We start from the raw sequence: 14,816 nt of genomic DNA, 5'->3' as shown, positions 1-14,816 counted from the left end.
ACCATTCATTGATTAGTGTTAACTAACGGCTAAATGTGATGCCGTCTCTATTTGTTTTGTTCGAATAGACAGAGAGGGAATGACATTTAACCGTCATGATAATACGTAGGTCCCTACCTCAGACATTTGCCAGAATAATTTATTTTCAAGGAATTCAACTAAATTAGAGATTTTGCACACCTCGTTTTTTCTTTCCATAGAGAAGCCGTAGAAATCGCGTGCTGATCTCGTTTGTATCAATATGCAAAGGACCTTAGGCGTTGGCTGGTCGATGCATAAATAAATACAACGTGAAAGTTTGTGAAGATGTTTGGATGTTTATTACTCAATCACGTCTAAACCGCTGAAACGATTTAGATGAAATTCGGCATACAGATAGTTTGAGTTCCCGGAAAGGACATAGGACAGTTTTTATCCCGAAACATTGCATAGTTCCCGCGGGATAGAGATAAACAAAACTACTCGGACGGAGTCGCGGGTAACGCCTATTCTAACATAAGGCCTCATTTATGGTACCCATCGTGACAGACTGATTCCATCGGCTTGAGTAGTAACTAACAGCCTCATGAATAATAATTTGACATTCACAGATGCAAGCCCGGCTTCTTCAACATGGATTTAGAGAACGAGTTTGGCTGCACGCCTTGCTTCTGCTTCGGGCATTCGTCGCAGTGCAGTTCGGCGCCCAAGTACCAGGCGCATGAACTGAGTGCCCACTTCATCCGGGACGCGGAGAAATGGAGCGCCGAGACCGACCGCCGGGCGCCAGCCACGTTGAAGTTTAATGCTAACACTCAGAACATAGGTCAGTATTGGGAGGGTGCGAAGTACTAGGATGGGGGTAATGAATTCTATCTCAGCGCTCACAGTGGCCAAAAGAAGAAATAATCTTGGCTCTGTCATCGGTCATACTCATATGAATCTGTCATTAACAAATCAATTTGTATAGACTTTATCGTTTTTGTTATGATGCGAGTTTGAATTATTGAACACTGTCCCTGTTCTTAATTCCTCTACATCTCGGACACGTCCAGCAACAATTTTCCTTATGAAACGGTTTGTGCTTGAAATTTTATATTGAGTGATACTCACAAAACCGGTCTTCAAAATGATACTCATTTTGATCTGAAAACGATATTTAATTTATTATTAGCGATATTTGAACAATTATATAATTTTACTATTATTCAAAGAAACCAATAAGATAGCTTTGTCTTTTCGTTTTACAGTAAAAGTACAATTGAGTATTATAAATTAATACGTTATAGGTTTGATTTTTGTCACAATGTCGCGATGCAATTTCAAAACGTCAGAGCATCAGAGCCAAAAAAGTTGCGGACGCTAGGTGGCGCTGATGTCGTGCACAGAGCCAATAGTAAAGTGCAGCTGGCACCCAAGTACCAAGCGCATGAACTGAGCGCCCACTTTATCCGGGACGCGGAGAAATGGAGCGCCGAGACCGACCGCCGGGCGCCAGCCACGTTGTAGTTCAATGCCAACTCGCAGATCATATGTCAGTATAGTACCTGCTAAGTATAGTACAGAATACAAGTCAGTATAGTATTTTTTTTTCGACTGGATGGCAAACAAGCTAGTGGGTTTCCTGATGGTAAGAGATCACCACCGCCCATAAACATCTGCAATGCCAGGGGTATTGCAGATGCGTTACCAACCTAGAGGCCTAAGAAGTGCCAGTAATTTCACCGGCTGTCTTACTCTCCACGCCGAAAAAACAGTGCAAGCACTGCTGCTTCACGGCAGGATTAGCGAGCAAGATGGTGGTAGCACTCCGGGCGGACCTTGCACAAGGTCCTACCACCTGCTTTACAACTACAGCAGTGCAGCTGGCACCGAACTATTTTTCTTTGAACTTGGCTGATACTGTCTAGACACTCTGCTTGCATGTTGTGTTTCGGTGTGGAGAGTAAGACAGCCGGTGAAATTACTGGCACTAGAGGTATCCCATCTTAGGCATCTAGGTTGGCAACGCATTTGCGATCCCTGGTGTGTAGGTATCTATGGGCGTGGTGATCTCTTACCATCAGGAGACCAACATGCTCGTTTTCCATCCAGTCCAATAAAAATAAACCCACCAATTTACCAATTTTAGCCGGAGCGGGTCTGTTAATAATATACAAGTTGAGGGTCGCAAGTATTGCGATGAAGCCTGGCTCAAGGCATTTGCTGACAAGAGACAGAAACGATAGCAAGGCGGTTCTGCACCAATATCCGCAGACTTCTCTTGTCGGCCTGTGGACGAATATGTCGCTCTCCTATCGGTCTAGTCAGCCACCAAAGGCGTTGTGCACAGGCAACACGCCAAAATTCGCCTGGAACAGACGCGTAGGCCTGATGATGATGATGGAGAATAAAATATGATAAGCGAATAAACAATTAAAAAATTACTACACTTGCTTTAAAACTATAACTCAATCTTGTTCTCCAGAGGTTCACTCGACTGGTTTCGAAACTGCCTACTTCGTTGCTTCAAGCCAGTTCCTGGGCGACCAGAGGCCTTCCTACAACCACCAGCTCAAGTTTACGCTCCGTCTTGGAGAAGACAGAGGCTATCCATCTGCCCAGGACATCATCTTGGAGGGAGCTCACGCTTCCATAGCCATGAACATCTATGGCCAGAACAATCCTGAACCAACTGACCAGGTATGTACTGCCAATGGCCAAAAAATAGTTTTTTTTTTTTTTATTCGACTGGATGGCAAACGAGCAAGGGGGTCATCTGATGGTAAGAGATCACCACTGCCCATAAACATATGCAACGCCAGAGGTATTGCAGATGCGTTGCCAACCTAGAGGCCTAAGATGGAATACCTCAGGTGCCAGTAATTTCACCGGCTGTCTTACTCTCCACGCCGAAACACAACACTGCAAGCACTGCTGCTTCACGACAGATTAGCGAGCAAGATGGTGGTAGCAATCCGGGTGGACCTTGCACAAGGTCCTACCACCTGCGAACTGCGGTTCTTTGAAAGGCAAAATATCGCTAGATGGCGTTAGGGTCGTGAGCTTCATTTGACGTTACAGTTATTTAAACCAATCACAACCGTGATGCAAATGTCAATGTTGTCAAACGGCGCTTACAATACTAGCGCCGAATGTACTTCGTTTTTTATATTGAAAAACGTTTTGCAAAAACCGGTAACTATTACTTATAATACCAAAAGCATGTAAATGATCATGTCCTTGCTAATGAGGGCTATCGCGTATGAATTCGCCACTAGAGGCGCTAGTGTAGCGTGAGGTCTCCGAAATGTCAAATCTCATAGTTTTTGGATGAGCTACGCGGGTTTATTTATAATAAGAATAATTTGCAATATATGAAATTAATTATGGCAAATATGCGTTCCGGGGCAATGAATGTCTGTGTTTTGAGACAGTTTTGTCTTTCGGAAACCTTTGTCCTCCCTTTTTTCCGAACAAAACGGGGACTAAGCAACACTGTGGCATGCTCGATATTTTTATGGTACGGTTTTAAGGTGTATTAAATATGATTTTAATCTAAACTTTGTTTTCACGCCCGTAATAACAGACTTTGAAAGCCATACTTAAAAACCTCACGCAACAGTGCGCCATCTAGTGAGACAAAAAACGATAGCCCTCATTGTTACATATTTGCTGTGACTTATTTTTCAAAAGTGTTTTTCAATAAAAAGACACTTCAAGATCGCTTACCTTATTTCTAATGCTAAAAAACGAAGTATAGTCTGCCACAGAAATGTTGCCATTTGACAGAACTTTGACATTTTGTGTCACGTTTGTGATTGGTTAAGTAACTAGCAAGCAAGAAACGTCAAACGGACCTCACGTTACTAACGCCATCTAGCGATATTTCGAGAAACCCTCATTATGCTCATTATATGAGACTCAACTAGGGTTACTGCGTATTCTATTCTTAATCATCATGTTCTTTCAGTCGCAAGAATACTCGTTCAGGCTCCACGAAGACCCTCGCTACGGCTGGACGCCAACTTTGTCCAACTTTGAGTTCATGTCGATTCTCCAAAACCTGACTGCTATCAAGATCAGAGGCACCTACAACAAGGGCGGCGTCGGGTATCTGATGAACTTCAAATTGGAAACGGCTAAGGTACTTGTACTGCGTATAATTAAAGTGATATAAGTTTTTCCATGTCAAAGTCTTTATGACATTGACATAAGATTGATTTTTACTTAGCCTGTGTAAAAAAAAACTACATCTATAACAGATTCCATGCTTGTGTTTAATAACTTCCAGCATAATTTTAGCGGAAAGTTGAACAACCTAATTACAACGTCTCGGAATAGCGATTGTCACTTAATTATCGCACTTAATCCTATTGTATGGTATTGTATTGTATTGTGTGTGATCAAAACAAGATTTTTTATTTTTTTCTTTTACCACTTTGTCGGCATGACTGTATGTATATTCATGTCAAATTACAGCTTTCTAGTACTAACGGTCTCTGAGCTTAGCCGCAGACAGACAGACGGACAGACTTGGCGAAACTATAAGGGTTCCTAATTGACTCCGGAACCATAAAAAGTCTAATGATTTCTCATCTCTCTCAGATTGGCAGAGAGAAGGGTTCCGCGCCAGCCAACTGGGTGGAAAAATGTATCTGCCCCAACGCCTACGTGGGCGATTACTGTGAGGAGTGCGCTCCGGGATTCAGGCACGAACCGGCGAATGGTGGGCCCTACTCCACTTGCATACCTTGCGACTGCAACGGGCATGCGCACATTTGTGACACTGCTACAGGTGAGAATTTACCAATAAATGAACTAAAATAATTTCCTTGCTCACCCGCGACCTTACGATAGCTAAGCTTATGCAAAATATGCGTGTTCATGCAGTTCCTCCACCTCTACACTGTAAGAACACACACAAACCACACAAACCCATCTATCACCACCACCACACCACACTGAAGCGCCCTACGATTTTTTTGCGTTTACAATAGTAGATTGTACAACAAGAGCATAAAACGAGCCATTTCACCCGAGACGGTCATATAGCTCGCTCGAGTTTTTCACTTCGATGGCGAGGAAATGAAATATCAACAGTGGAAACAATTATTCGCACTTACTATGTACCTTTTATTGTTCATGCATCAGAATAATATATAATCATATTTTTTTAGTTTATTTGTTTGTGGCTGTTTACACCTGATTGCCTTGGTCTTAGAAGAAGATTTAACTTTATGCACTAGAGCTTAAAAAGTCATTTTATGTCGCCTAGAGCATAAATACGAACTTTACGAGCAAAAACTTTTTTTTTCATTACCTATTTACATTTCGGTTCAGTCTTTTTAATCTGACCAGCAATTGAATCTTACTTGATGGTAGGAACTGTAGATGAATCTAAAGATGCTCACTGGTTCAGTACCAGCCTTTAGAAATGTATCTGCCAAATTTAAAACAGACATTCTTTTTGGCAATGCTGATCTTTCCGAAAAAGAAAATGTAAAAGAATCTTCCGCAGCCTTTACCCGCAGCAAAATAAGTAAATCTTAGTTAACGTGTGTATTGTTAATAGTTTTAGTTTGACCAGCGCTGGAACTTGTCACTTGGTGATATTCCGAACGCTGATTGAAATATAAAGATTGAAACTAAACTTCTTTTCGCAGGCTTCTGTATCTGCAAGCACAATACGACAGGCAGTAACTGCGAGCTGTGCGCCAAGGGTTTCTATGGCAACGCCATCGCCGGCACCCCCGACGACTGCAAACCATGCCCGTGCCCCAAAGACAGTGGCTGCATCCAACTCATGGACCAGAGCATCGTCTGTACTGACTGCCCTTACGGATACGCTGGTAAGACGTAGCACTGAAACTCCAAAGAGTTGTGGACACAGATTATAGATTACACTAGATAACGCAAACACCTCAATCTGTATGAAAATCAACCGTGCCACTTTTTTATACCTACTGTGACGTCGCAAGAGCGAATTAGCGATGTAAATTCCCCGATGTCCGCACAAAATCGATTCAAATGTGCCTCCCGCCCCCGCCGTGGAGCTTCGAGTCAGTCACTAGTCATGATTAGTCAGTTAGCGGTCAGTCTTTATATGGGGCCAACCCCGACGTTTGGTCGGGGTTCGGACACGCGAAGTAGATGCATTTGCGTAATCTGGTGTAATCTATATCTGTCCACAACCACATATATAGATTACACCAGATTACGTGCGTTTTTTAGCCGTAGAGGGTCCTGCACTGTCTGGGTTCTTTCTACCCAGTCGTCCAAATACATTTTTCTCAACTGCATCGCACACCCTATCTCCTATAAAGCAAGTAATAGCATAATTCATTTAATTCTGAGAAGAGTCCTGGATGCAGTTCTTCTTTAAAGTCGCCTAACTCTTGTCATGACCAGTTAATGATCAGTAGTTAGCCTTATGACAATCTTCTTCTTCTTGCGGTGCCTCTCCACTACTGGAGGTTGGCTGTCAGCTCCGCATATCTCTCCTTATCTCTCGCCAGAGAAAACAGTTCTTCTACCACTGGCGATACCAGTGCGTTCTCTGATGTTTTGGAGCCACAATTTATTTTTCACTCAGCACCTCAAACGGCAGGTTTTGCTATGAGAAATCAGTGAGCAAATCGCATTTGCATTCGCGTGGACAAAGTAACTTTTAATTATATTTTTAAATGCTGAGTACAGTGTTGGTCTACTCACTGAATTCCAATATTTGAACTTTACTTTGATCTGTCATCACTTCAACTCGAAAAAAAGCAAGAGATAGGATCAAATTTGTCGATTACACTTAATTTAAATTTTTACTGCCTCTAAGTTGTAATAAATTTTTGTAAATCGAATGAATTTTTATCAAATCAATTTATGTTTATGTAATAGAAATCTAATAAAATTCATATTTAAGGTTTAAATTGTTCAACCTTATTCAATTGCCCCGAGATGAGGCTTTTTGCAGTTAGTATTAAAAAATAAGTGTGACATTAGTACAAGATGTTTTCAAATTACATGCATGTTGCATGCTATGAGTACTATGAGATTCGTATTGTAGCTACTGTACTCTTTTTTATGGTTTATGTATTATTATATTTGATAATAATCGATTCTATTTAAAAAAAAATTGTTTTGTTTGTAACAGGTAGGTATATTGTGGTTTATTCTTATGTTACATTTAAATTATTTCTCGCTGCTGAGGTGAAAAATTGTATGTGTCAACGAGACCAAAGTTTTTTTGCATCTCGTGTATTTGAATCCCTTGCTGATCTCAGGATTCTAACCTAGAATCACTCGCAGACCTCGTGATTCAATTATAGAATCCTTCGCTTACTCGGGATTCAAAATCAACACTCGCATCAAAAAACAATTTGCTCTCTTGTTGCACAAATAACTATCTTCTTCCGACGCGTCTTGTCCCCTCATAATGACAATATTGACATGACATTAATTAATTAATTGACATTCTTTGGAAATTAGTGTAGTGGTTTTCCTTTGCTTATCACGCCGTAATGCTGGAGTCCGGAGTCCGTAGCAATAGAGAGTTCTGCTCACTCTCACATAAGGTCCTTTCGTCGCCTTTTACGATACCCATGGGAAGAGATGGGTCAAATTCTAAAACCGGGCACGACACGGACACTCGGTATCAAATATTTCTGAGCGGCCGAGGTGGTCAAAAATATCGGAACATGCACTCTATTATTATAGTATTAGAGTTCAAGTTTCGATATTTTTGATCACCTTGGCCGCTCAATAATATCGGATGGCAACTGGACAAGGGCCAAGTATTTGTAAAATATATAGGTTGGAAATGACAAAAGAATTTTTCTCAAACATCCAAGGAACTGTCGGCCTAATCTTCGTGATCATAGAACGCCAAGTACGTCATTGTATAGCACTTATTATAGATTCGTTCTAATTTCAAATTAGAGGATAGTAATGGAATTTCATATAACATTTCCGGCCAAGGCCAGCAAAGACATTGTCTTTTGTTTCAGTGGGTTTTATTTATTTTATTGACTATCTATGGCATACTGCCAATAAAAAAAGGAGTATTTTGGCGGGAATAGATTTTTTATTTATTTAAATAAGTGTTATTCTTTGCGATGTGAGTTCATCATCAAGTGACATGGTATTATTTCCTTGGCTTTATTTGAGAAAACCACTATAAAAGCCTCGTCCGCGATCTCGTATCTCCTCGTATCTCTAGATGGCCTCGTTAACACTCGGCCATCTATAACTACTCGGCCGGCAATCCCCTATTTCGCGGACTCTGCAGTAATGTACTATTAACCTACATTATCCTTAATTGATACAATAGTACATTACTGTAGAGGCCGGAAGTAGGGGGTTGCCGGCCAAGCAGATATAGAGGATGCGAGGCTGGCAACCCCACGTTCCGGCCGAGGCTTGTATAGTGTTTTCTCAAACATGACAAGAAATAAAATAAAAATAAAACAAAAAATCAAGCTGGCGGGACGCTAGTCTGGTCGCGGGTGGGTGCGGACGGTGGTGCTGGGTGTGGGCGTGCGCCGTGTCGCTGAGCGCGCGTTGAAACAAAAGACGGTCGCATTGCCGGCCAGCGGCCTGCAAGGTTGTATGAAATCTCTTTGCAGGCCGCTAGAGAGACCGCGCGCACGCAGCTGAGCCGCAGCGCCTGCAGCGCGATACTTCTCGGCTCATTATTTGTAACACAACGTCAATATTTCATGTCATGTTTGAGAAAATGAATCTTCTACTGCCTTACTCGAAATTCCAACACCTATTTGTATTGTCTAAGTACTCAGTGCTTTCTAAGTCGCTCATGCAAAAGAACTGATTCCCAGGTCCAAAATGCGAGGTCTGCGCGGACGGCAACTTCGGCGACCCCACTGGCCAGTTCGGGCCACAGAAGGACTGCGAAGAGTGCCAGTGTAACGGGAACGTCGATCTCAATGCTGTCGGCAACTGCAACAGGACCACTGGGGAATGCTTGAAGTGCATCTACAATACTGCTGGGGAGCACTGTGACAAGTGTTTGAACGGTGAGTTGCTTTGAATAGAGCACTGTGACAAGTGTTTGAACGGTGAGTTGCTTTGAATAGAGCACTGTGATAAGTGTTTGAACGGTGAGTTGCTTTGAATAGAGCACTGTGACAAATGTTTGAACGATGTTGCTTTGAATATTGTTACAATATAGCTGAGAGCACGAAGAGTACAGCCGAGTACGTAAACTTCTGAGCAAAAAAATGATCGAAAATATGTGAACGCGACTCTACCTCGGTATAGTTAACGGCGTAGCAAGCGTGTTCGGATATTTTTGATCATTTTTTTGCTCAGAAGTTTAAGAATTCGACTGTACACAGCATAAATGATTAATGCAGTGCGTGCACTGTTGTGTTTCGGCGTGGAGAGTAAGACAGCCGGTGAAATTACTGGCACGTGAGGTGTCCCATCTTAGGCATCTAGGTTGGCAACGCATCTGCAATACTCCTGGTGTTGCAGATGTTTATGCGCGGTGGTGATCTCTTACCATCAGGAGACCCACTTGCTCGTTTGCCATCCAGTCGAATAAAAAAAAACAATTGTCTCTTTAAAATTAGTCAAAGATAGTGTATATTATGACTGCTTGAATTGCTGGCTTACTAGTAGAAAATTTGTCTAACCTTTCTTTTCGTTTTAACCCCTGACGCAAAAAGAGGGGTGTTATAAGTTTGACCGTTATGTGTGTCTGTGTGTCTGTATGTCTGTCTGTCTGTCTGTGCACCGTAGCTCTTAAACGGGTGGACCGATTTAAATGCGGTTTTTTTTATTTGATATCAGGTTCAAGTCGGGGGCTTTCCAACTTTTCGTTGGTTAGGTTATTTTAATCTAACCGATGGCATCATTGGGCACTAAGCAGTTTTGAACAAAAAACCGTTACTTTCAACGAGCGGATTTAACATATCTCCATATTATGATTGGTTTTTTTGGAGTCTTTTTGTATTTTTTATTTCAACTCCAAATTTGTTACTTTTACGGGTATCCCGTGAAACCATATCGAAAATACAAACTGAGACATGGATGCACAGAAAAACCAGAAAAAGAGACCAGCGCTGGGAATCGAACCCAGGTCCTCAGCAGTCCGTGCTGCGTGCTATAACCCCTACACCACCGCTGGGCAGGAATCTAGACACGAATTTTTCAGGTTGCTTATTTCTACTACGCTACTTATGCAGCAGCACTAGCGACATCTAGTCACACTGAGTGTGACGTCTCTCGATGAGAGCGGAACATAGATGTCGCTTGTCCTGCTGCATAAGTAGTTTAGTAGAAATAAGCAACCTGAGATATGTATGCGTAGGAAAAATTCGTGTCTAGATTCCTGTGTGTAGGGGTTATAGCACGCAGCACGGATTGCTGAGGACCTGGGTTCGATTTCCAGCGCTGGTCTCTTTTTCTGGTTTTTCTGTGCATCCATGTCTCAGTTTGTATTTTCGATATCTCCATATTAATTTTTCTGGTCCGTTTTTTTTTAATAAGGCGTATTAACAATGGTACCTCCCAGGTTTCTACGGGGACGCGCTTGACGCTAAAAAGAAGGGCGATTGCAAGCCCTGCCAGTGCCACGAGGCTGGGACCCAGGAGAGCGAGGACGGGGCGCCGCAGTGCGACGGCCTCACAGGCTACTGCGCCTGCCGGCCGCACGTCATCGGCAAGAACTGTGACCGGTGCGAGGTAAGAGCACTGACCCTAGGTAGGCATACTAGGAAGAGCGACAGAGCGCTGCCAGGGCCTTGGGGACCCAGGAGGGCGAGATATTCCATGCTGGAAGAAAATACGGTTTACCCTTGTCGACAAACTTTTAATAGGATGTCAGTTAAAAGTCAACGTTTCCATTTTTTTTATTTTATCGCATATTCATTACCTCGAATGATTAAAAAGAGTAGTTGATGTGTTTCTTGCAGTTTTTTTGCAGGTGGTAGGACCTTGTGCAAGGTCCGCCCGGATTGCTACCACCATCTTGCTCGCTAACGCCTGCCGTGAAGCATCAGTGCTTGCACTGTTGTGTTTCGGCGTGGAGAGTAAGACAGCCGGTGAAATTACTGGCACTTGAGGTATCCCATCTTAGGTTGGCAACGCATCTGCAATATCTCTTGGCACCAGGGGACCCACTTGCTCGTTTGCCATCCAGTCGAAAAAAAAAAGTTCTAAAGCGGTCTTTAAAACACCCGTTGCCTTTAGTTTTGTTAGCTATTTACCAAGTATTTTTGTAGGATGGTTACTACAACATCGGCTCGGGCGAAGGATGCAAGTCCTGTGAATGCAACCTGGAGGGCTCGTACAACTCCACGTGTCACCCGGTCACCGGACAGTGCTACTGCAAACCTGGCATTGACGGGTAAAACATCACGTCATCCTACTATCCTACTAACATTATGAATGTGAAAGTTTGTGAAGATGTTTGAATGTTTGTTACCCAATCACGCAATAACAGCTGGACGGATTTACATGAAACTTGGCGTACATATAGACAAAGATCTGCATTGTGACATAAGATACTTGATATCCCGGTAATAAGTTCCCGCGGGATGATATTTTAAGTTTAAACAAGAATAGACACTGTCCAAGAACGGTGACGTACCGTTCGGCTCTCAAGATGACGAGTTAACTTTGTTTGCAATCAAAAGATGGCGTTGTGCGAGCGAACGTGTCCTTTCAAATTTTGACGACCAGATGGCCTAGTGGTTAGAGAACCTGACTACGAAGTTTGAGGTCCCGGGTTCGATTCCCGTGTCGGGGCAGATATTTGTATGAAAAATACGAATTTGTTCTCGGTCTTGGTGTTTAATATGTATTTAAGTATGTATCTATATCTATATAATTATATTTATCCGTTGCTTAGTACCCATAACACAAGCTTTGCTAAGCTTACTTTGGGACTAGGTCAATTGGTGTGAATTGTCCCGTGATATTTATTTATTATTATTATTATAAATTGCCTCAATTGACCACTTCAAACTCGTTGGCTTTACGGCCTCGCAATGTATTTCAACTTGCACGATTTTTCTTACTAGTCTAATCCCGGCTTTAGACATTTATTTATTACGTTGCCATGGTAATAAGAATTCGTATGTAATCGGTTGTCGTTGTATATTTATAAAAATTGCACGGGCATAATTTTACAATAGTTGAGTTAAACTTAAGACGGCATTAAGCTATTTCTAATGCGGGCGAAGCAGCGGGTTAAGGTTTGTACAAAATAAAATCTCACTTACACTCGCCCAACCTTCTAACCAATGAGGGCTATCGTTTTTTGTCTTTCTAGATGGCGCCACTGTTGCTAGCTTTCAAAAGTCTGTTGTTACGGGCGTGAAAACAAAGTTTAGATTAAAATCATATTAATACACCTTAAAACGTACCATAAAATATCGAGCAACCACAGTGTTGCGTAGTACCGTTTTGTTCGGAAAAAGGGAGGTCAAAAGTTTCCGAAAGACAAAACTGTCTCAAAACACAGACATTCATTGCCCCGTAACGTTGCCATAATTAATTTTAGGTAATGCAAAGTATTTTTTTTATTTTATTTCCACAAAAATTTCTAATTATAAATAAACCCGCATAGCTCACCCAAAAACCATGAGATTCGACATTTGGGAGACCCCAGCACGCTACACTAGCGCCTCTAGCGGCGAATTCATACGCGATAGCCCTCATTGTAATCTTGTATCTCAGGGAACATTGCGACCGCTGCCGAGAATACCACTACGGCTTCTCAGTCGAGGTTGCCAGGACTGCGACTGTGACAACTGGGGATCCACCAACTACCAGTGTGATGCCACTGGCCAGTGCTACTGTCAAGAGAACGTGGAAGGCCGGCGATGTGACAGGTACTGTCATAACCTCACATTTGCTAATGTCATTCGAAATTATTCGAAAATCGAAACAACGGATCGGTCTTCTTTTTCTTTCTCATTTGAATCTTCAGTGAAACGAAGAAAATTTACGAGTCCTGAATCACCTTAACATTTTGGTTGTACTGTATAACTGATGGAGGCGTAACCTTCCTGAACAGAACAATCCAGGGCGTAAGCGCGCTGCCAAGAGCGCAGTCAGCGGTATCGGCAATTTTTGAAAAAATATTAGTTTTTCTTTTACAAATATACAATTTTACTCGCAAATGTGACGAAAAACATTGTATGTCGCACGGGCGGTACTAGAATTGCGAACATCGACTCATTAAAGCCCTCAGTCTTCGAAGTCGGGCTTCTAATACGGTAATACGGTATTTGACAACTCCTGATTTTGCCATATCATAATATTATTATGAAAATATAGATAAACCGATAGTGTTTAGCGAAGAGAAAATTGAAATCGGTTGAAAATTGGATTTATAGTGATTTTTTGAAAAATCTATATACCTGTCTCTTTCTCAAACGCTTTTCTCTATGCAGCAAGTATGGCGGTACTGGTGTGACGTCACATGCCAGTATGTCTTTCTCTGTCTAATCTTGAATTAGAAACCTTTTTAACTTTGTTATTTGTAAAGGTAGCTTAAAAATTGTATTTCTGTTCGATAACAGGCATTGTGTAGTTTTAATTTATAAAACATATACAAAATAGTCAAATACCGTATTGCTTGTTTACGGCCCTTAAGACACAATGTACTGTAACAACTTTATCAACCCTTGTCAAGTTAATGCTGTACGTATGTAGATGTATGGAGAACAAGAAGCGTCGCGCGGACGGCCAGGGCTGCGAGAGCTGTCCCCCCTGCTACAACCTGGTGCAGGAAGCAGTAGACAATCACCGGCGGGAGCTGAAGCAGCTGGATGACGTGAGTACAGCGATAGATATTGTTTCCACTGACAGATTGATTGCTGATGATTGTTCTAAGAGCAGTTGGTACGTAACGTAAAATTAAAAGGCGTGTGGCGCCATCTGTCGCGATTATCATAATCCAGGTCCTACGCTAAATCATATTGGAAAGGCGTAAGAAATGTTGTACTATATTTTAATTTAGAAGTTGTGTGTTATTTCTTACGCCCTTCCGATGTATTTTGAAATGTAGGAAGGTATCATGACGTGTGATAATGAGGGCTAAAAGACAGGCGAAATATCGCTAGATGGCGTTAGTGTTGTGAGGGTTTTTTGATGTGTTGGCTCATTTAGTTATTAGCCAATGAGGGCTATCGCGAATGAATTCGCCGCTAGAGGCGCTAGTGTAGCGTGAGGTCTCCGAAATGTCAAATCTCATAGTTTTTGGGTGAGCTACGCGGGTTTATTTATAATTAGAATAATTTTGTGAATATTTTGCATTACCTGAAATTAATTATGGCAATTATGCGTTACGGGGCAATGAATGTCTGTGTTTTGAGACAGTTTTGTCTTTCGGAAACTTTTGTTCTCCATTTTTTCCGAACAAAACGGGACTACGCAACATTGTGGTTGCTCGATATTTTTATGGTACGGTTTTAAGGTGTATTAAATATGATTTTACTCTAAACTTTGTTTTAACGCCCGTAATAACAGACCTGAAAGCCACACTTAAAAACCTCACGCAACAGTGCGCCATCTAGTGAGACAAAAAACGATAGCCCTCATTGCAAGCAAGGCCGTAACGTCAAAAAAAACCTCACGATACAAACGCCATCTAGCGATATTTCACCTGTTTTAACCCTAAGTGAGTAGTTTCCTGGGTGAAAAAAGATATTCTATTCTGAGGAATTCTTTTGTATTCTTAGGACTTCTTTTCTGAGGAATTGTGTATGCGAAGCTAGATACCTATGTATCTCTTGTGTCGACACTAAAGTATCTTCTGTTCGTTTCTTGAGCGGGAAAATGGATAGCTAATCGCTTCCTTGTCAATGTTGGGACAAAAATCCTAACTTACACCT

At 41.9% G+C, this 14,816-nt stretch overlaps 1 protein-coding gene across 1 annotated transcript in view; it reads left to right on the top strand.

Moving 5' to 3' along the window:
- LanB2 (laminin subunit gamma-1) overlaps nucleotides 1–14,816 on the top strand; it is a 52,560-nt gene that overhangs the window by 22,427 nt on the left and 15,317 nt on the right. The window contains exons 10-17 of the mRNA XM_074100921.1: nucleotides 591–805; nucleotides 2,447–2,661; nucleotides 3,932–4,105; nucleotides 4,567–4,756; nucleotides 5,625–5,810; nucleotides 8,787–8,984; nucleotides 10,487–10,656; nucleotides 11,196–11,320. Of these exons, the coding sequence (XP_073957022.1) occupies nucleotides 591–805; nucleotides 2,447–2,661; nucleotides 3,932–4,105; nucleotides 4,567–4,756; nucleotides 5,625–5,810; nucleotides 8,787–8,984; nucleotides 10,487–10,656; nucleotides 11,196–11,320 (1,473 nt within the window). The remainder of the gene's footprint in view (nucleotides 1–590; nucleotides 806–2,446; nucleotides 2,662–3,931; nucleotides 4,106–4,566; nucleotides 4,757–5,624; nucleotides 5,811–8,786; nucleotides 8,985–10,486; nucleotides 10,657–11,195; nucleotides 11,321–14,816) is intronic.

This window comes from Choristoneura fumiferana, chromosome Z, assembly GCF_025370935.1.
Source record: "Choristoneura fumiferana chromosome Z, NRCan_CFum_1, whole genome shotgun sequence".
Classification (NCBI taxonomy): domain Eukaryota; kingdom Metazoa; phylum Arthropoda; class Insecta; order Lepidoptera; family Tortricidae; genus Choristoneura; species Choristoneura fumiferana.
The sequence above is the reverse complement of the archived record's forward strand: the minus strand, read 5'-3'. Positions and strand labels throughout refer to the sequence as shown.